Source organism: Saccopteryx leptura, chromosome 2 (genome assembly GCF_036850995.1).
Source record: "Saccopteryx leptura isolate mSacLep1 chromosome 2, mSacLep1_pri_phased_curated, whole genome shotgun sequence".
Taxonomy (NCBI): Eukaryota; Metazoa; Chordata; class Mammalia; order Chiroptera; family Emballonuridae; genus Saccopteryx; species Saccopteryx leptura.
In genome coordinates, this window is record NC_089504.1 from 357,270,126 (window position 1) to 357,292,926 (window position 22,801).

The window sequence follows — 22,801 nt, forward strand, 5'->3', positions numbered from 1 at the left end:
GAGGGGAAAAATACCTTACACCATTCACAAACACTTATCCCCTGACACCACATAAGCTCCCCCTCCCATCCTGAAAATGTGTGATTAATTTATATACCTCTAGACAAAGGGATGGCCAATGAACACTAAAAGATTTGGGAATGTCTTTTAATATGAAAAATAACATTTTTCGCTATTGTGTTACCTTATAAATTTTAGTATATAGGAATGTTTTTTTATAAATCCTATAGACAAATATTATAAGCTTGATAATTGATAGATACATGAATTTACCAGAAATTACAACTGCCTCCTCCCCTTTTTTTCTTCTTTTTTTTTTCTGGAGGTTTTTTTTGTTTTGTTTTTTTTTAATAGTAGCCATCCTACTGGCTGTGAAGTGGTTCTAGCTTTGCTTTTTGGAAGGGAGGTGAGTGACCCTTTTTCTTTTTTTTCTTTTTGTATTTTTCTGAAGTTGGAAACGGGGAGGCAGTCAGACAGACTCCCGCATGCGCCCGACCAGAATCCACCCGGCACGCCCACCAGGGGGCAATGCTCTGCCCATCTGGGGCATCGCTCTGCTGCGACCAGAGCCATTCTAGTGCCTGAGGCAGAGGCCATGGAGCCATCCTCAGCGCCCAGACCAACTTTGCTCCAATGGAGCTTCAGCTGTGGGAGGGGAAGAGAGAGACAGAGAGGAAGGAGAGGAGGAGGGGTGGAAAAGCAGATGGGCGCGTCTCCTGTGTGCCCTGGCCGGGAATCGAACCTGGGACTCCTGCACGCCAGGCCGATGCTCTACCACTGTGCCAACTGGCCAGGGCCTCCAACTGCCCTTTTGATGTTCTGCTTATCTGTCAGACCTCACCCTTACTCACTGGACTATCGCTCCTGAGACAGGAATTCCAAGAAGCTGCCAAGCCGCCCCAAGGAGGCGCATTCCGGACATACCAGGACTTTTGATTCAACACCCACTTGCTCGAGATTCTCCTTTACCCTATAAAATTTGTCCCTCTAGCTTTTTCTTTTTTTTAAACAGGGACAGAGAGAGAGTCAGAGTTAGGGAGGAACAGAGAGAGATGAGAAGCATCAATCATCAGTTTTTCATTGTGGCACTTTAGTTGTTCATTGATTGCTTTCTCTTATGTGCCTTGACCGGGGGCCACAGCAGACCGAGTAACCCCTTGCTCGAGCCAGTGATCTTGGGTCCAAGCTGGTGAGCTTTGATAAGCCCGTGCTCAAGCTGGCAACCTCGGGGTCTCGAACCTGAGTCCTTCCGCATCCCAGTCCGACGCTCTATCCACTGCGCCACCACCTGGTCAGGTCGTCCCCCTAGCTTGTACTGGTACTCTTCTCCCCGGAGAAGTGCTGGGCAGGGTTCCTTTCTTCCTTTCAATAAAAGCCTGTTACTCTGGTCTTTTTGGACTCCCATGGATTCCAACATTTGGTGCCGAAACCCAGGACAGGGTACTAACTGCCTGGACGATCCCTCTTTGCCGTCCAAACTTACAATCAGGGAAGCAATGGGCAGCGGCAGCTCATCCCGGGCTTCCTCCCTGATTCTGTTTGGACGTGTAATTGTAGGTCTATTGGCCAACGATCTGTCCCTGTCCTGAACCCCTGCTAGACCAGAAAGGTAAGGAGTTTCTCCCTTCCCCTTCCCCTTCCCCAGTCGGCTTCTCTTTTCCAAAAAAGTTTTCTCTGGTCGGACAGTTTTCTCTAATATGCCTCAGCTTTTGAGGGGTTTCACTTTCAGTCTCAGTAGACTGCACGGAAGACTAGGCGCGTAGCCAAACCTCTCCACTCTCTCTATCAGAACTCCCTGACAGGTGGTGACGACCTCTATCAGGGACAACTCCCCCACACGGAGAGTTTCTCCTCTTGGGACAGTGACAAAAGGCGGGGACTCCCCCTCTTGCTCACCTATCTCCACAGCTCTTCAGAGTCTAAGCCTTCCGACCAGACCCCTCTAGGATATCTCATAAAAAAACCTCACTAAGCCTGACCAGGCAGTGGTGCAGTGAATAGAGTGTCGGACTGGGATGCAGAGGACCCAGGTTCGAGACCCCGAGGTCGCCAGCTTGAGCGCGGGCTCATCTGGTTTGAGCAAAAGCCCACCAGCTTGAACCCAAGGTCGCTGGCTCCAGCAAGGGGTTACTTGGTCTGCTGAAGGCCCATGGTCAAGGCACATATGAGAAAGCAATCAATGAACAACTAAGGTGTTGCAACATGCAATGAAAAACTAATGATTGATGCTTCTCATCTCTCTCCCGTTCCGGTCTGTCTGTCCCTGTCTATCCCTCTCTCTGACTCACTCTCTGTCTCTGTAAAAAATAAATAAATAAAATTAAAAAAAAAATTAAAACTACTTTAGCTGCTTTTCTCTGTAAGTCTTAAAAGCTGGTCACTCAGGCTATACAGTATACCTCATTGCTCAAAACAACATGTCGCCTTGGCCAGATAACCCCCTCCTCAGTTCCACCCCAGGTCAGAGAGCATACAGAAACAGATGGAAGCTTCTCTACCTTCCTTCTCTCTCTCTCTCTCTCTCCCTCCCTCCCTCTCCCTCTCTCTCTCTCTCTCTCTCATCAATAAAACAAAGTTTAAAAAGACCAACCTAGCCTGACCAGGAGGTGGCGCAGTGGATAGAGCATCGGACTGGGACCTGGAGGTCGCCAACTTGAGCGTGGGGCTATCTGGATTGAGCAAGGCTGACCAGCTTGATCCCAAGGTCACTGGCTTGAGCAAGTGGTCACTCAGTCTGCTGTAACACCCCCACCCCCACCCCCACCCCCACCCCCACCCCCACCGAGGCACAACGAAGAATTGATACTTCTCATCTCTCTCCCTTCCTGTCTGTCCCTATCTGACTCTGTCGCAAAAAAAAAAAAAAAGACCAACTTAGCCCTGGCCGGTTGGCTCAGCAGTAGAGCGTCTGCCCGGTGTGTGGAAATCCCGGGTTGACTTCCAGCCAGGGAACACAGGAGAAGCGCCCATCTGCTTCTCCACCCTTCCCCCTCTCCACCTTTCTTTCCCTCCCACAGCCAAAGATTAGTTGGAACAAAGTTGACCTGGGTAAGGATGATGACTCCGATAGCAGCCGAGAACTGGCCCCTAGTAGATATCCCGGGTGGATTTCGGTCGGAGACATGCAAAAGTCAGACTGTCTACCTCCCTATCACTACTACACTTAAAAAAAAAAAAAAAAAAACGCAGAAAACTTATTAACAAATTGAAAAAAAAAATAAAACTCCCAAAACCTACTAGTAATAACCTCATATTTAACTTAGAAATACAAAAACCACTCAGACTGTGTTCTCTCCCTCTTACTCTTCCAAAGGAAAAGAACGATCATCAATGGCAAAAGGCAGTTACATAAGCAATACCGAGAGCCAGCTTCACGCTCAGAAGAGAACACTGCAACTCCTCCTCATGGTTTCGGGTACTCTACACAATCAGAGAAACTTCTCTAGTAACAAACTATAGAAATGATCCCTGAAAGTATAGTCTTAACCCACACTCTGCATTCTCCGGTGGGTCTATAGCAGGCACGACCTTTGACTCACGGTGACATATTTTGGTCAATTTAACCTTATAAATATATTTTGTCTCATGTATCATAACAATTCTGTTGAATAGCAAAGCTTAATACATCACTTTCACTTGTAAATCTTCCAGAAATGCTTCAAAGCAGCAACAGGCCTTATTAACATATGTCTTCCTAGCAGCCAATCACACGCTGCATGCATCTGACTCTAACCCAGAGCAAAATGCTATTAACCTGCCCACCACAACAGGCACCGCCTCACTATAGGTTAAGGAATCGCTGCTTCTGCTACTGGTCAGAGTCGACTGCCTCTCGCCTGCTATGTTAGTCCACCAACTTGAAGAGACCCGGTTTCCTTAGCCTTTAAAGAAAGAGGAGGGGTTACTAGGTAGCTTCAGGAGAGGGGCTGGTCAACAGAAAAGTCATGACCAAGCCAGGATTAGAGGATTGGAACTTTCCCCACCACTGCCTCAAACCCGGTCCCACCTTTGGGAAGGGAGAGGGAAGAAAGATTGAGTTCAATAACCAATGGTCAATGATTTAAATCAACCCTGCCTTGGTAATGAAACCTCTGTAAAACCCCTAAGCCAGCGGTTCTCAACCTGTGGGTCGCGACCCCGGCGGGGGTCGAACGACCAAAACACAGGGGTCGCCTAAAGCCATCGGAAAATACATATTTATTATACAATACATTTTTAAGGTTTTAAGCAATAAGGTTCAGAGGGCTTCCAGATTGGTGAATGCAGGAAGTGCTCAGTGAGTGGGTGGTGTGCAAGAATAGGGCATGGAAACTTGTATCCTTTCTTTTTTTTTTTTTTTTTTTGTATTTTTTCCGAAGCTGGAAACGGGGAGAGACAGACAGACTCCCGCATGCGCCCAACCGGGATCCACCCGGCACGCCCACCAGGGGCGACGCTCTGCCCACCAGGGGGCGATGCTCTGCCCCTCCGGGGCGTCGCTCTGCCGCGACCAGAGCCACTCTAGCGCCAGGGGCAGAGGCCAAGGAGCCATCCCCAGCGCCCGGGCCATCTTTGCTCCAATGGAGCCTTGGCTGCGGGAGGGGAAGAGAGAGACAGAGAGGAAGGAGTGGGGGGTGGAGAAGCAAATGGGCACTTCTCCTATGTGCCCTGGCCGGGAATCGAACCCGGGTCCCCCTCACGCCAGGCCAACCGCTGAGCCAACCGGCCAGGGCCTATCCTTTCTAATAAACCAGTAATAGTAAGTAACATGTTTTCTTGAGTTATGTGAGTCATTCGAGCAATTTATTTATGTATTTATTTATACTTTTTATCGAATCTATCTAGTAAATTATTGAACTGGGATAAAGTTAAGAGCAAATTAGAGATGACAGAAGAAAAATCACCAAGTTGACCATAGATCAAGAGAAGTTATCCAATCGAAGGACACAAAGGAAAAAGAAAATCAATAGAGCCTGACCTGTGGTGGCGCAGTGGACAAAGCATTGACCTGGAATGCTGAGGTTGCCGGTTCAAAACCCTGGGCTTGCCCAGTCAAGTCAAGGTACATATGGGAGTTGATGCTTCCTGCTCCTACCACTTCTTTCTCTCTCACACTTTTTCTCTATTTATTTATTTATTTATTCATTTTTAGAGAGGAGAGAGAGAGGGAGAGAGAGGAGAGACAGAGAGAGAGAGAAGGGGGGAGTAGCTGGAAGCATCAACTCCCATATGTGCCTTGACCAGGCAAGCCCAGGGTTTCGAACCGGCGACTTCAGCATTTCCAGGTTGACGCTTTATCCCATTGCGCCATCACAGGTCAGGTGTCTCTCTCTCTCTCTCTCTCTCTCTCTCTCTCTCTCTTTCTCTCTCTCTAAAATAAACAAATAGCAAGGCTTTAAAAAAATTTTTTTTAAATAAAGAAAATCAACAGAGCTTTGGGAACTGTGGGACAATACCAAAAAGTCTGATATAAATTATAAGTGGATTTCCAGAAGGCAAGTGAAGAATGGAACAGAAAAAGTATCTGAAAAAATAATAGCAGAAGGATTCCCAAATTTGGCAAAAGATTTTAATCTCCATATTCAAGGTCAGCAACCCGCAGCTGTTGGGGACTGCAAGCTGACAGCGTCCTTATGGTTTCGATTTTTGGGGGACAGAGGTGTGGGGGACTGGCAGTAAGCCAACAGTCTGCCCAACCCCCCACCTCACTTGCTTGGCTAAGTCTTTCCCCACACCTCCAAGTTAGCTGTGATGTTGGATTGGTTTTTTTGGGTTTTGTTTTTTTTTATTTTTTATTTTTTTTAAAGATTTTATTTATTCATTTTAGAGATGAGAGAGAGAGAGGAGAGAGAGACAGAGAGAGAGAAGGGGGGAGGAGCTGGAAGCATCAACTCCCATATGTGCCTTGACCAGGCAAGCCCAGGGTTTTGAACCGGCAACCTCAGCATTTCCAGGTAGACGCTTTATCCACTGCGCCACCACAGGTCAGGCATGTTGGATTGTTTTTATTTATCCTTTCCCCCGTGTCCTTCAGAGAGGCTGGAGGCAGTTTTCCTTCTATCCTTTGTTTTGTAAAGTTAAGATGTTATTTATGGTGGGGGTTTTCTGCACTTGGGAGAATTATTGGGTTGCCTTGGAAATGTGACCTTGTTTTATATATATATTATATATATATTATACATATATATATAATATATATATCTTTTATAAAGTTTTTCTTTATTTACCTTTTATCGTGTTTAATTTTTTTTTTTTTTACAGAGACAGAGTCAGAGAGAGGGATAGACAGGGACGGAGAGAGATGAGAAAAAAGCATCAATTATCAGTTTTTTGTTGCGACATCTTAGTTGTTCACCTTAGCTGTTCATTGATTGTTTTCTCATATGTGCCTTGACCGTGGGACTTCAGCAGACCCAGTAACCCCTTGCTCAAGCCAGTGTTCTTGGGTCCACGCTGGTGAGCTTTTGCTCAAACCAGATGAGCCTGCACTCAAACTGGAGACCTCAGGGTCTCGAATCTGGGTCTTTCCGCATCCTAGTCCAACGCTCTATCCACTGCACCACTGCCTGGTCAGGCTGTGACCTTGTTTTAAAGATCTTTGATTTGCTAATGATTTTACTCTGCCCTATAAATACAGCAGGTTTGGGGATGGAGACTTGCTCTCTTGCAAGCTAAAGGTGTTGCAGAGGCCTCCAGATCCCATCCTTTTTCTCTTTGAGCTTATTTCTTCATTCTGCATCATTCTCAATTAGGACCTGGATTTACTAGCCGTGCTGGTTCATGGCGCCCAGGAAGGATAAATATAAAGAATATCAGCCCTAGGTACACCATGGTCAAACCACAAAATCTCTTTAAAGTATACATGATTCTTCAAAGCAAAACTTATAAAATTATAAGGTTCATAACTCATACAAATATAATACTGATGTAATCTTTTTCTTTTTTTTTTTTTTTTGTATTTTTCTGAAGCTGGAAATGGGGAGAGACAGTCAGACAGACTCCCACATGCGCCCGACCGGGATCCACCCAGCACGCCCACCAGGGGGCGATGCTCTGCCCCTCTGGGGCATCGCTCTGTCGGGACCAGAGCCACTCTAGCGCCTGGGGCAGAGGCCAAGGAGCCATCCCCAGCGCCCAGGTCATCTTTGCTCCAATGGAGCCTCGCTGTGGGAGGGGAAGAGAGAGACAGAGAGGAAGGAGAGGGGGAGGGGTGGAGAGGGGGAGGGGTGGAGAAGCAAATGGGCTCTTCTCCTGTGTGCCCTGGCCGGGAATCGAACCCGGGACTTCCGCACGCCAGGCCGACGCTCTACCACTGAGCCAACCGGCCAGGGCCTGATGGAATCTTTATGATAAAGGATGGGGAAGGGGAGAAATGAGCCTATATGGTTGAAGTTTATATTATGTGAAGTGGTACAATATTAAGTAGCCTGTGAAAATTAAAGATTTAAGCCAAAAAAAGTTTGTTTTTTTTAAAAAGAAACCAAACCCAAACAAAAAAATTAAAGATGTATACTCGAATCACTAGAACAATCACTAAAAAATAATGCAGAAAAATATAGCTAAAAAGTCAACACATAAGTTAAAATGGAATTCTAAAAAAATATTCAAGTAAAAAGAAGACAGAAAAGAAGAATCAGCCTGACCTGTGGTGGCGCAGTGGATAAAGCGTTGACCTGGAAATGCTGAGGTCGCCGGTTCGAAACCCTGGGCTTGCCTGGTCAAGGCACATATGGGAGTTGATGCTTCCAGCTCCTCCCCCTTCTCTCTCTCTGTCTCTCCTCTCTCTCTCTCTCTCTCTCTCTCTCTCTCTGTCTCTCCCTCTCCTCTCTAAAATGAATACATAAATAAAATTTTTTTTTAAAAAAAGAAGAAACAAAAAAGAGAGGACAAGTAGAAAACAATATAATAAAATGTTCTAAACCCAACCAAGTCAATAATTGCAATAAATATTAATGAACTAAACATTCCAATTAAAAGGCAGAGTGTGTCAGAATGAATTTTAATGACTATAGAAATGATCTCTGAAAGTATAGTCTTCAGAATGGATTTTAAAACATAACCCTCACCTGACCAGGCGGTAGCGCAGTTGAGTAGAGCATCTGCCTGGGACTCAGAGGACCCAGGTTCAAAATCCCGAGGTTGCTGGCTTGAGTGCGGGCTCACCAGATTGAGTGTTGTGTCGCTGGCTTGAGCATGGGATCATAGACATGACCTCATGGCCGCTGGCTGAGCCCAAAGCTCAGTGCTTGAGCAAGGGGTCAGTGACTCGCTACACTCTCCCCCCCACCCCATCAAGGCACATACCAGAAGCAATCAATGAACAACTAAAGTGCCAGAAAGAATTGATGCTTCTCATCTCTTCCTTCCTGTCTGTCCCTCTTTCTGTCTCTATCTCTCACTAAAAACAAACAAAACAAAACAAAAAACAAGCTTCAATTATATTCTCTCAAGAAGACATTTTAACTATAAAGATATAGATATTTCACACAACAGTAAGCATAAGGAGGCTAAGGTGGCTATATTAATATCAGATAAAGTAGACTTCAAGACAATATTACCAGAGATAAAGGGTGTCTGTTTCTTCTGCCGTCCTACACTCCTAGAGGGTCAGATCATACGTCTTTTCTTGGTTGCTCTAACCCCAAGGTTCAGTTAACATATGTGTAATTAGAAAGTAAATACGGTCTGGCCTGACCAATGGTGGCGCAGTGGATAGAGCATCATTAACCTGGGATGCTGAGGTCCCAGATTCGACACCTCCAGAGAGCTGTTGAAAGTTGCCCCCAGAAGACCCATTTGGGGAAGTCGATTTAAAGGAAGAAAGGGAACCAGGCAGACACAAAGGCAGGAGGCCAGGGTGGGAAAAGAAATGAACCATAAGGTTCTTAGCACAAAGCAAATCAAAACAGTCCTCAGTGATTTAAGACTTAAGACCTCCATTAAACAGTATGACTGCACCGGCAGAGAACATCTCACCTCATTAATTTAATTTCTGACTTCTCTAAGAACTCAAAGTTTTAGGATATACTTATTTTTCCTTCCAATACTATTCAGAAATGTGGACCAAAGTTGCATCTGCCATTTCAACAGTGCTTATCTTTAAAAAAAAAATTTTTTTTTAATTTTTTTTTTTGTATTTTTCTGAAGTTGGAACCGGGGAGGCAGTCAGACAGACTCCCGCATGCGCCCAACCAGGATCCACCAGGCATGCCCACCAGGGGGCGATGCTCTGCCCATCTGGGGCGTTGCTCTGTTGCAACCAGAGCCATTCTAGCGCCTGAGGCAGAGGCCACAGAGCCATCCCCAGCGCCCGGGCCAACTTTGCTCCAATGGAGCCTTGGCTGCGGGAGGGGAAGAGAGAGACAGAGAGGAAGGAGAGAGACAGAGAGGGAGAGGGGAGGGGTAGAGAAGCAGATGGGCGCTTCTCCTGCGTGCCCTGGCCGGGAATCGAACCCGGGACTCCTGCACGCCAGGCCAACACTCTACCACTGAACCAACTGGCCAGGGCCAAAAAAAAATTTTTTTTATTTACTCATTTTAAAGAAGAGAGAGAGAGAGAGAGAGAAAGGGGGGAGGAGCAGGAAACATCAACTCCCTTACGAGCCTTAACCAGACAAGTGTAGGGTTTCAAACTGGTGACCGCAGTGCTCCAGATCGACGCTTTATCCACTGCACCACCACAGGCCTTTTTCTTTTTTTTTTTTAGTGCCTACCTTTCTTAAGAATCTTCTTCACTTTCACGTAATTCCCCTGTTTGACATACTCATGAAGCTGAGCTTCCAAGGTGTCATTTCTTAAGGAACCAATCTGAACAGGACAGGGTATTGGAAGATGAACAGCTCGAGACATCCTGTTTCAAAAGAAAGCAACATGCTTATTCTAAGTGAATCAGAAATGCAAGCAAGCAACTTAGATTCTTTCATTTATAATAAACAGGATTAGGGAAGCAATTACTGAAATCCTACGTGATTAATGTTTATTCTCAATGTTACTGCTGAAATTGAAGAACTGAATATATTCATTACTAATTCCCAGGACCAAGATAGTGATGACTATTACAAAGTAAAATTAGAAATAAGCATGTTTGTTGTATCACTCAGATAACTAGGAGAATATTAACTCTGAAAGGTTAGTGCACAACTGCAGTCATTATGTAAGAATGTAGACAGTATAATTGTAGTGGGTTGGGTTCACAGTTCAATCTCTGAAGTCGTCACACCCTCCTAACTCTATGACCTTGGAAATTTATTTAACCTTAATAGACCCCAATTTCTTCCACTGTAAATGGGGATAATAATAATCAGAGGGTTGCTGAGACGTTTAAATAAGCCAATATGTGTAAAAAGCTTAGAGTATGCGTGGCACCAAGTGAGCCCTCTGTGTTGTTAGCTGTTATTGTACATGATACAAACCATGCTGAGGAATTTTAACTTTCTACATGTGGCATTCACACCTGACCACAATACCTGTACAGTCATGTTTGCACGACACCTACATGTGTCTCAGATGTGACAGGTGCAAGTGTAAGACACCTGAAAGTGGACTGCTGCATCACAATGCTCAGTTTAGCAGGGCAGAAAAGTGGCACCATGTTGATGCTCCACAGACAGTGGATAAGAGAAAAACGTCCCTTCCACATGAATTGGCAAAAACGCACATCAGGGCATAACTATGTGCTGCACGGAGGGACGAAGAGGGTGTAATGTTAGATGTAGTAAAAGGAAAAGCCATGAAGCTGACACACTTGGCAGGTCTTCACTAGCCAGGAGGCTTTTAGGTTACTGAGAAGTAACACTTTCTTAATTTATCCACTGACAAGAATGTGGGAAACTTGAATGTGTGAATAACTTGAGTGTTTTAACTTTATGCATTTTCTTTTGTATATGTTAATATCCACACCAGTGACTAAAAGCATCATCCTAGTAATACAGTATCACAACGTTCTTTTCTTTTTATTTTTTTAATGTTTATCAATTTTAGTAAGGGGAAGGGTGAGAGAGACACACACAGACAGGAACCTTGATCTGTTCCTGTATGTACCTGGACTGGGGACGGAACCAGCAATCTCTGTGCTTCCGGACAATGCTCTAACCCAGTGGTTCTTAACCTTTTTTGGGCCACGGACCAGTTTAATGTCAGAAAATATTTTCATGGACCGGCCTTTAGGGTGGGAAGGATAAATGCACAAAATAAAATGCGACTGGCGTAAAAACTGTGGTATTTTTAAATATAATTGTCGAACTTACGAGAAAGTGTCAAGAGTGAGTCTTAGACGGATGTAACAGAGGGAATCTGGTCATTTTTAAAAAATAAAACATCGTTCAGACTTAAATATAAATAAAACAAAAATAATGTAAGTTCTTTATTCTTTCTCTGTGGACCGGTACCGGTCCGCGGCCCAGGGGTTGGGGACCACTGCTCTAACCAACCAAACCATCCCTCAGGGCACAACATGCTTAAGCAAACAGAAGTAACTATGAAAAAAATGTTTAAAGATGAACTGAAGCTTTTACAGAAAGCAGTCATGTCCTATCCCCACTTTTGCCTCCCTTCTATTTCCAGATACAAAAAGAGTAGTGAGTGTGTTTGTGTGTGTGTGTGTGTGTGTGTGTGGAGAGAGATGAAAAGCATCAACTCATAGTTGTGGCACCTTAATTGTCTGTTGATTACCTTCATAAGTGCCTTTACTGAGGACTCCACCCAGCTACTTGAGTATTCCTTACTCAAGCTAGCCACTGTAGAATTGCGTTAAAGGTCAAGAAGCTTAGCTTAATGATATATTTTCACACTCACCAGTCTGTAATCAACAACAGCGTTTAACAGAAACGGCACAAAATAAAAAACCCTCACCAATGAAACAGCATAATACATACATAAAACTATATCATGTCTAGCCTAACCAGGCAGTGGCGCAATGGATAGATCGTCAGACTAGGATACAAAGGACCCAAAACCCAGGTTCGCAAAACCGAGATTAATAGCTTGAGAGCAGGCCCACGATGTCACACTGTACAACAAAACACCAGTCATTGGTGCTTTGCTCCCTCTCTGTAAACGAAAAAAAAAATTAGATAACCTCTTACTTTTGAACAGATTTACCAGGGGAGAGCGCGAACGCAGTCCCCCACTACCACAAATTATGCAGTCGAGTTTCCCACATTTGGGGAAATCGCAGGGGTCAGCACACTCGGAGTGCAATGAGTAAGCCTCGCCCTGGGAAAACCACCTTCGTGATCATGGTATCTCCCCTGCCAGGTAAGTATGAGTTACAGGAACTACCTGATACATCACCATCATCCTCAACATACTTTTAAATCATGGTGAATTACATCGCGAGTTCCTTAGGCCTTTGGTTGGGAACTGCAATATATTTATGTATCAGAGACTAAGGGGCATTCTTTTGGATACCCAGAGGAAATTCTGCTTCGTGAACAATATTCAAACTAGCAGTCACCGCGCTTCTAATCATCTACATATCCCCGCCTCTTGCCACTTACGTCACTCATACTTGAAGCGGATTCGACCTAGCTAATTCCCGCGACTTACAGAAAGCAATCTGGAGGTGTGGCTGGGGATAGTTTTCCATTCTTCGCCTTTCGGGGCACAGTGGGTGGATCTGTTATGACGAGTCTGAATTCCGCACTGCAGGACAGGACAAGACAGGGCAGTCTGGGAGGCGGAGGCCTGCGGCCCGTAGAGAAGAAGGCAGCCCAGTGGTTATGTCGTGTCTGAGTCGTGGCTCCATTATGGGCCTTGGTCATACCCTCAGTCTCTCTGTTTCCATTTCCCCAAGTTGTAAAGTGGAAGTAACATGCCTGCCTACCTAACAAGGTTTCTGTGAAGACTGAATAAGAGAATGCGTGTGACATACAGCCTCAAGCCTTCTACCACCCCCCACCCCACCCCACCCCGGCCATTCGGCTCCTGCAGAGGTGCCCTGCTTCACGGTTATTCGTCTGCAGTTCTCCGCATAAAGCAAGCAGCATTTGGCTTGGATTTGGTAACAAGCCGCTTGCTCCTCCCCTCTTTTAGACAATGAAAATAAATGACACCTGTTTTCTTTTCTCCCCTTTTGGATAGGCATCTGCGCAAAACAACTCTGCAACAATTGTAATATCAAAGGCTTTGGTGGTGTATGTAGAGCAGGGGTCCCCAAACTTTTTACACAGGGGGACAGTTCACTCACTGTCCCTCAGACCGTTGGACGGCCCAACTATAAAAAAAAACTATGGTCTGACCTGTGGTGGCGCAGTGGATAAAGCGTCGACCTGGAAATGCTGAGGTCGCCGGTTCAAAACCCTGGGCTTGCCTGGTCAAGGCACATATGGGAGTTGATGCTTCCAGCTCCTCCCCCCTGTCTCTCTCTCTCCTCTCTCTCTCTCTCTCTCCCTCCCTCTCTCTCTCTCCTCTCTACAATGAAGAAATAAAAAAATAAAAAATAAAAATCTTAAAAAAAAACTATGAACAAATTTCTATGCACACTGTACATATCTTACTTTAAAGTAAAAAAAAAAACAAAAAACGAAACGAGAACAAATACAATATTTAAAATAAAGAACAAGTAAATTTAAATCAACAAACTGACCAGTATTTCAATGGGAACTATGGGCCTTTTTTTTTAATTATTATTATTATTTTTTTATTTATTCATTGTAGAGAGAGAGGAGAGACAGACAGAGAGAGAGAGAAGGGGGGAGGACCTGGAAGCATCAACTCCCATATGTGCCTTGACCAGGCAAGCCCAGGGTTTCGAACCAGCAACCTCAGCATTTCCAGGTCGACGCTTTATCCACTGCGCCACCACAGGTCAGGCCATGGGCCTGCTTTTGGCTAATGAGATGGTCAATGTGCTCCTCTCACTGACCACCAATGAAAGAGGTGCCCCTTCCGGAAGTGCAGCCGGGGGATAAATGGTCTCAGGGGGCCGTGGGGGCAGTAGTTTGGGGATCCCTGATGTAGAGGCTAAACTACCTCTGACTGTTAGCGTCTCTGGCTGGGCCTAAGAATAAAATGGGCAGATGCCTGACCAGGCGGTGGCACAGTGGATAGAGCGTCGGACTGGGATGCAGAGGACCCAGATTCGAGACCCCGAGGTCGCCAGCTTGAGGGCAGGCTCATCTGGCTTGTGCAGAAAGCTCACCAGCTTGGACCCAAGGTCGCTGGCTCCAGCAAGGGGTTACTTGGTCTGCTGAAGGCCCACGGTCAAGGCACATATGAGAAAGCAATCAATGAACAACTAAAAAAAAAAAAAAAAAAAAGTGTCACAACGAAAAACTGATGATTGATGCTTCTCATCTCTCTCCTTTCCTGTCTGTCTGTCCCTATCTATCCCTATCTCTGACTCTCTATCTCTCTCTCTGTCCCTGTAAAAAAAAAAAAAAAGGAAAATAAAATTGGCAGATAAAGTTTAACACCATAAAAGCATTCACACTTATTTAACGTAAGTTTACCTGACACAGGCTCCTTCATAAGAAAATGAAGACCCAAAGATGTGGCAAAACTTAAATGCTTTTATATTAGGTTGAACAAAGAGAGGCACTTATGAAAAAGTAACTAACATAAATGGGGAATCTAATGGTAAATCAGAATTTTTTTTTAATTATTTATTTATTTATTTTTTTTTTACAGGGACAGAGAGAGGGACAGATAGGGACAGACAGACAGGAACGGAGAGAGATGAGAAGCATCAATCATCAGTTTCATTGCAACACCTTCGTTGTTCATTGATTGCTTTCCCACATGTGCCCTGACCGTGGGCCTTCAGCAGACTGAGTAACCCCTTGCTCAAGCTAGAACCTCAGGTTCTCGAACCTGGGTCCTCTGCGTCCTAGTCCGACGCTCTATCCACTGCGCCACCGCCTGGTCAGGCAGAATTATTTTAACAAGATCTGTTTGTACAGAATTCTCTGGCTTTGTTCGACTCCCTTCCTCTGGGAATGTTCTTTTCCCCTTGTATAGAGAAATTTATCTTTTACACCTGAGCTTTATCTCCTGCTTTCAGGAAGAAAAGAGAAGGTCTGAATGCTTTTCACACATCTGCTGTTTTTCAAATGCTTTTAGCTCAAAATAATCCTTATGCCAAAGTGGTATATTTTGGAGTAGCATATTCTATAATCCTTAAGAATGTTTCCCTTTTAGCCACAGGATTTTTTTTAAAAAGCTTTGCTTTTATTTTTTGGAGGGTATTTTTAAATTTTTTTATTGATTGATTTTATAGAGAAAGGAAGGGACAAAGAAAGAGAGACAGGAGCATCGTCTATCTCAGGGGTCCCCAAACTTTTTACACAGGGGGCCAGTTCACTGTCCCTCAGACCATTGGAGGGCCGACTATAAAAAAAAACTATGAACAAATTCCTATGCACACTGCACATATCTTATTTTAAAGTAAAAAAACAAAACGGGAACAAATATATTTAAAATAAAGAACAAGTAAATTTAAATCAAGAAACTGACCAGTATTTCAATGGGAACTATGGGCCTGCTTTTGGCTAATGAGATGGTCAATGTGCTCCTCTCACTGACCACCAATGAAAGAGGTGCCCCTTCTGGAATTGCGGCGGGGGCCGGATAAATGGCCTCAAGGGGCCGCATGCGGCCCACGGGCCGTAGTTTGGGGACCCCTGGTCTATCTGTTCCTGTATGTGTCCTGACCAGGGATCCAACCAGCAACCTCTGCGCTTTCTTTTTTTTTAACAGAGACAGATAGATAGGGACACATAGGCAGGAATGGAGAGAGATGAGAAGCGTCAATTATCAGTTTTTCGTTGTGATACCTTAGTTGTTCATTGATTGCTTTCTCATATGTGACTTGACCGCGGGCCTTCAGCAGACCCAGTAACCCCTTGCTCGAGCCAGCGACCTTGGGTCCAAGCTGGTGAACTTTTGCTTAAGCCAGATGAGCCCGCGCTCAAGCTGGTGACCTCGGGGTCTCAAACCTGGGTCCTGGGCATCCCAGTTTGACGCTCTATCCACTGCGCCACCGCCTGGTCAGGCCCCAATTCTTTATACATATATATTTTAATAGGATTATACTTCATAACTACTTTATACTGTTTTATAATCATATTTTATTTTATTTTTTGTATTTTTCCGAAGCTGGAAACGGGGAGGCAGTCAGACAGACTCCGCATGTGTCCAACCGGGATCCACCCGGCACGCCCACCAGGGGGCGATGCTCTGCCCCTCTGGGGCGTCGCTCTGCTGCAACCAGAGCCATTCTAGCGCCTGAGGCAGAGGCCACAGAGCCATCCTTAGCGCCCGGGCCAACTTTGCTCCAATGGAGCCTCGGCTGCGGGAGGGGAAGAGAGACAGAGACAGAGAGGGGGAGGGGTGGAGAAGCAGATGGGCGCCTCTCCTGTGTGCCCTGGCCGGGAATCGAACCTGGGACTCCTGCAAGCCAGGCTGACGCTCTGCCGCTGAGCCAACCAGCCAGGACCCTGTTTTATAATTTATATGGCCAATATTCTGCTTTGTTTACTGCCATCCTATCTATATATCTATCTATCTCTGCAATGAACAGACTTGTAGATATATCTTTGTAAATAATTAATTTCTTAGGATAATTTCTAATTGTTTTCTGTGTTATTTTAATATACTGCTCACAAAAATTAGGGGATATTTAAAAATAAATATGAAGCTATAAAACATCCCCTAATTTTTGTGAGCAGAATTAGGGGATATTTCAAAATGAATATGAAACTATAAAATACCTCCTAATTTTTGTGAGCAGTGTATTTTAGGCACCTTAAGAAGTGCTTATTTGGGGGAGTAGAGATAACATATAAATATTTTTAAACTCTTTAGAAACTACTTTTCCCTGATTCAGTTAATTTTTCAAAGTCTAGTTCTCTTTTCAATTTCAGGGTTCATATTTAAGTATGAAAAGAGCTTCAGCCTGACCAGGCAGTTGCACAGTGGATAGAGTGTCAGACTGGGATGCAGAGGACCCAGGTTCGATACCCTGAGCTCACCAGCTTGAGCACGGGTTCATCGGGTTTGAGCAAGGTTGCTGGCTTGAGCAAGGGATCAATCGGTCTGCTGTAGCCCCCGGGTCAAGGCACATATGAGAAATCAATCAATGAACAACTAAGGTATCACAACGAAAAACTGATGATTGATGTTTCTCATCTCTCTCCCTTCCTGTCTGTCTGTCCCTCTCTGACTCTATCTATGCCACAAAAAACAAACAACAAACAAACAAACAAACAAAAAACGAACTTCAAGTTAAGAATAAAAGGGTACTAGATAGAGCGTCAGCCTGGGACACTGAGGTCTCTGGTTCAAAACCCTGGGCTTGCCTTTTCAAGGCACATGTAACAGTAAGCAATGAGCAACTACAATGAAACAACCATGGGCTATACTTCTCACTCCCCCCTCATCTGTAAACTCAAATAAAATCTTAAAAAAAAAAGAGAGAGGAAAGCCTCAATTGTATAATGTTGCATGCAAAAACAGCATATGAAACTAAATATATACTATGATTAAAGTTATTTCTAAAAAGGCAAAGTTTGCCTGACCTGTGGTGGCGCAGTGGATAAAGCGTTGACCTGGAAATGCTGAGGTCGCCGGTTCAAAACCCTGGGCTTGCCTGGTCAAGGCACATATGGGAGTTGATGCTTCCAGCTCCTCCCCACTTTCTCTCTCTGTCTCTCTCTCCTCTCTCTCCCCCTCTCTGTCTCTCTCTCTCTTCCTTTCTCTCTCCTCTCTAAAATTAATAAATAAAATAAAATAAAAAAAAATAAAAAGGCAAAGTTTAAGAAACTTAAAGGAAATATATCAGAATGCAAACTAACATAATTACGTTAGTGTCAGTACAGAACTATGGACTAAAGCAGGGGTCCCCAAACTACGGCCCGCGGGCCACATGCGGCCCCCTGAGGCCATTTATCCTGCCCCTGCTGCACTTCCGGAAGGGGCACCTCTTTCATTGGTGGTCAGTGAAAGGAGCACATTGACCATCTCATTAGCCAAAAGCAGGCCCATAGTTCCCATTGAAATACTGGTCAGTTTCTTGATTTAAATTTACTTGTTCTTTATTTTAAATATTGTATTTGTTCCCGTTTTGTTTTTTTACTTTAAAATAAGATATGTGCAGTGTGCATAGGGATTTGTTCATAGTTTTTTTATAGTCCGGCCCTCCAATGGTCTGAGGGACAGTGAACTGGCCCCCTGTGTAAAAAGTTTGGGGACCCCTGAACTAAAGCTTTTCCCCTCTAAATACTGTGCAACATGAGTATATTACTTACAGTAAAATAAAAAATTTAACCCTACTTATATACATCTAGTGCCACAAAAAAGTTCCTTTTTTGTTTTTGTTTTTTTTTTAAAGTTCCTTTTTTAAAAAAATTATTGATTTCAGGGAGAGAGGAAGGGAGAGAGAGACAGCAACATCAATCTGTTCCTGTACACGTGCCCTAACCGAGAATCTCTGCGCATTAGGACGATGCTCTAACCAACTGCACTATCCAACCAGGGCTGTTCATATTTTTTTGACTTAGAAATTTCTTTTAATTTACTTAAAGGAAACAATTCTAGAGAAAGACAATGTCCTTATCTATGTACAAGGGTATCTCCTTCACAGATTTACTTACAATGATAAGAAACCAAAATCACCCCAAAACCCTAGATGTCAAAGCCAGAGAAGTGGAGCCTTTAGCAAACATAACAGAAATATATTAACAATTCACAAAAAATGAAAAAAATTCATTATATAAGGTTAACAGGAAAAAGGGATACGAAATGGTATGTATACGACGACTGAAATTTTATAAAAATGTGTATCCTTAAGGAAAATTAGAATTAGGAAATGCACTAAAATAATGTTACTGGTTGTAAGGCCTCTTCTCAGGTAACAAATGCCCTGCCAATTCCATGTTATGTGCCAACAAACCTAAACATGCTCTTTCAGTGCGTACTTCAATCTCAAAGAAAAGCAGTTTAACAAGGATTCGCTTCCCTCCCTCGGAAACCTCATTTTAAGAAGTTAAGTCAAAACACATTATGCTTGCAGCTATTTCAGAAGCTACAAGCATGCAGTACTTATATCAACACGTACCGTCTAACTTTTTAACCCGATAATACCAGGGGAGAGCGCGAACGCAGTCCCCCACTACCACAAATTATGCAGTCGAGTTTCCCACATTTGGGGAAATCGCAGGGGTCAGCACACTCGGAGTGCAATGAGTGAGCCTCACCCTGGGAAAACCACCTTCGTGATCATGGTATCTCCCCTGCCAGGTAAGTATGAGTTGTAGGTCATCCCCGGCATTACCCGCTGATGGGCACACCTCTGTAAGATTAGGGTGACTCATGAAACGACTCTAATTGGTCCTGATCTACATATAGCTACCCAAAACTCAGAATTTCGTACAAAAACTCAGATGTCTTAGTATTGGGAACAGAGAATATAATGCATATCTTCCCAGGGAGCACAGTTCCAACGGCCCTAAAGCTGTAATATACATACTCCGCCTCCCCGTGTTACGTCAGCGCAGCCTGGCAAATCCGAGCCCGCAGCTGCGCATCCTCGCGACCGCTTGAGAAGATCCGTTCCTCCTCCCGGTCTCCCCGATTTAAGTGACTTCTGTCAGGCTGTCTACCTGACAGAAACCCAAGATCTGGACTGCAGTTCAGTGTTCACACTGCATGACTCTAGATTAGCTTCTACCCTCTGGGTCAGTTCCGGCAGTTGGTACAGAATGGGGAGGAGATTCCCAGTCGGACGTCCCACGCAGCTCAGGCTTTGTCTCCTGCCCAAGTTCTGTGATGGATTTTTTTTTCTTCTGACTTTTTTTTTTCCTTTTGTTTGTTTTTTTAAAGGTCCCACATTTATTACTGAACCAACCTACTAGTGCAGAAAAATATTAACAAAGAAAAAACCATTCTTCCAATCATTTCCCGGTAAAACACACCACAACTGTGATCTTTTCAGTGAAATGGTAAGATGCAAGCAACCGGGATACAGCATAAATATGTGAGCCATTTAATGTGCGATTTCTTATAGACCCAGCTTGATTTTTCTCCATTGTCTTCTCTTGGGATTTTCATCCAAATCTATTAGAGAAAGGGCCAATCGTGTTTTTGTTTCTTGGTCAGGAACCCTTTGATTCTGAAAGTCTTGTGAGAAGTCAGGGGGAAGAAGAGTCAACCACATGCACCATAATGGCGAAGAAAGAGGCTGTGAGGTTTGTTTGTTTTTTGGGGGGGGGGTTGTTTGTTTGCTAGATAAGTAATGTATCTGAAAAACCTGTTTTGCTGTTACTCTGTTTTCCTAGCATTTTATGTGTTTGGAACCAGTTAAGTCTGTTGGCTCCAGTCTACTTATCACAGGAGAGGGGGGAGTCTGACCTCAGTTCATTTGATTCTTCAGCCTCTCGATTCTTCTATCCCTTGATGCCATTTTAGCCACTGGCCCCTCAAACACCTCATCTTCCTCCCTTTCCACAGAAGCACAGCACACTGCCTCAGTCTATCTGCTTGGAGATCCAACAGTCAGTCATCTTCTCCTTGACTCCCATTTTCCCAGTGCTACCGGAAGAAGCTGTGACCATTCTGCTCAAATTCATGCACTTGCACCCACATCTTCATTTTATACATATCTTTTACATTTCCTCCCTGCTGCTGGGTGTTTTTTTTTTTTTTGTTGGTTTTTTTTTTTTTTAATTTTTTATTTATTCATTTTAGAGAGGAGAGGGAGAGACAGAGAGAGAGAAGGGGGAGGAGCTGGAAGCATCAACTCCCATATGTGCCTTGACCAGGCAAGCCCAGGGTTTCGAACTGGCGACCTCAGCATTTCCAGGTCGACGCTTTATCCACTGCACCACTACAGGTCAGGCCTGCTGGGTGGTTTTTTTAAGATTTTTTTATTTGATTTTAGAGAGAGGAGAGAGAAAGAGAAAGGGAGTTAGGGGGAAGCAGGGAGCATCAACTTGTGGTAGTTACTTCTCATTTGTGCCTTGACCGGGCAAGACAGGGGCTTGGAACCCGTAACCTCAGGAATCCAGATGGATGCTTTATCTACTGCGCCATCACAGGTCAGGCAACACTACTGTTTTATTTATTTTTTCAATTTTATTTATTCATTTTAGAAAGAGGAGACAGAGAGAGAGAAAGGGGGAGGAGCAGAAAGCATCAACTCCCATACGTACCTTGACCAGGCAAGCCTGGGGTTTTGAACCAGTGACCTTAGCATTCCAGGTCGATGCTTTACCTATTGTGCCACCACAGGTCAGGCCACACTACTGTTTTAAACCCCTACTTAGACCAGTGGTTCTCAGTGACTCTGCCACCACTTACTACCAAGGGGCACTTTTGAAATTTTATGGGGATGCTTTTTTTGTTTCCTGTTAGTCATACCAAGCATTTACATATGAAAAGACTTTATCATAACATATTTTTTATTTCTCTGTTATATGGCAGGACATTATTATACAGAGGCAGATTTAACGGTGGGCGCACCGGGTGTGCACCCTGGGCCTCGACTTTTGAAGGGCCCTACAAAACCTCAACTTTACATTTTTTTCCAGTGACACCAATTTTGGTTTCATATGTGCATTTTTTTTTAATTTTTTTTTTTACTTTTATTTTTTTTAGAGAGGAGAGAGAGAGAGAGAGAGAGAGAGAGGAGGAGGGAAGAGCAGGAAGCATCAACTCCCATATGCGCCTTGACCAGGCAAGCCCAGGGTTTTGAAACGGCGACCTCAGCATTCCAGGTCAACGCTTTATCCACTGCGCCACCACAGGTCAGGCCCATATGTGCATTTTTAACATTAATAGTACATGATTTTTGTATTTATTTAAAAAAAATAAATAAATAAAAATATGGTTGCCTGACCAGGCAGTGACGCAGTGGATAGAGCGTCGGACTGGGATGCAGAGGACCCAGGTTTGAAGCCTTGAGGTCACTGGCTTGAGTGTGGGCTTATCTGATTTGAGCAAGGCTCACCAGCATGAGTAAGGGGTAACTCGGTCTGCTGTAGCCCCACAGTCAATGCACATATGAGAAAGCAATCAATGAACAACTAAAGTGCCACAATGAATAATTGATGCTTCTTATCTCTCTCCCTTCCAGTCTATTTCTCCCTATCTGTTCCTCTTTCTGTCTCTGTCACACACACACAAAGATATATGGTTAACATGTATTTTTATTTTCCCTGTCTTTTTTTAAGGGGCCCAATATTTTCTTCTGTGCCCAGGGCCTCAACCGACCTTAATCCACCTCTGACATTATATCACTTATGGGGGAAGTTACAGTGTGTCCATAAAGTCATAGTGCACTTTTGACCAGTCACAGGAAAGCAACAAAAGACAATAGAAATGTGAAATCTGCACCAAATAAAAGGAAAACTCTCCCAGTTTCATACCTATTCAGTGCAGTTCGATGTGGGCTCACGCACCGATTTTTTTAGGGCTCCTTAGGTAGCTATCCCGTATAGCCTCTACAGACTCGTCACTGACTGATGGCCTACCAGAACGGGTTTCTCCACCAAACTGCCGGTTTCCTTCAACTGCTTATCCCACTGAGTAATGTTATTCCTATGTGGTGGCGCTTTGTTATAAACACGCCGATATTCACGTTGCACTTTGATCATGGATTCGAATTTAGCGAGCCACAGAACACACTGAACTTTCCTCTGTACCGTCCACATCTTGACTGGCATGGCCGTGGGTTGCTCCGCTGTATACACGGTGTTACATCATCATCTGCACATGTGCACATGCTGCCACATCATCCTACAGAAACTGGGAGGGTTTTCCTTTTATTTGGTGCGGATTTCACATTTCTATCGTCTTTTGTTGCTTTCCTGTGACCGGTCAAAAGTGC

The 22,801-nt window shown here is 44.3% G+C and overlaps 1 protein-coding gene and 3 non-coding genes across 4 annotated transcripts in view; all 4 read right to left on the reverse strand.

Annotated features, from left to right (window-relative positions):
• TEX14 (testis expressed 14, intercellular bridge forming factor) overlaps positions 1-19,632 on the reverse strand; it is a 91,527-nt gene extending 71,895 nt beyond the window's left edge. Inside the window, exons 1-2 of the mRNA XM_066364718.1 lie at positions 19,578-19,632; positions 9,693-9,829 (exon numbers count right to left, since the gene is read on the reverse strand). Coding sequence (XP_066220815.1) covers positions 9,693-9,828 — 136 coding nt within the window. The 5' untranslated portion in view covers position 9,829; positions 19,578-19,632. The remainder of the gene's footprint in view (positions 1-9,692; positions 9,830-19,577) is intronic.
• On the reverse strand, positions 3,274-3,484 carry LOC136396324 (small nucleolar RNA U3). Its single transcript, XR_010749663.1, has one exon. It is a non-coding gene; the product is annotated as a small nucleolar RNA U3 (small nucleolar RNA).
• LOC136396214 (U1 spliceosomal RNA) lies at positions 12,079-12,242 on the reverse strand. Its single transcript, XR_010749609.1, has one exon. It is a non-coding gene; the product is annotated as a U1 spliceosomal RNA (small nuclear RNA).
• LOC136396213 (U1 spliceosomal RNA) lies at positions 19,060-19,223 on the reverse strand. Its single transcript, XR_010749608.1, has one exon. It is a non-coding gene; the product is annotated as a U1 spliceosomal RNA (small nuclear RNA).
• Positions 19,633-22,801: the final 3,169 nt, after the last annotated feature.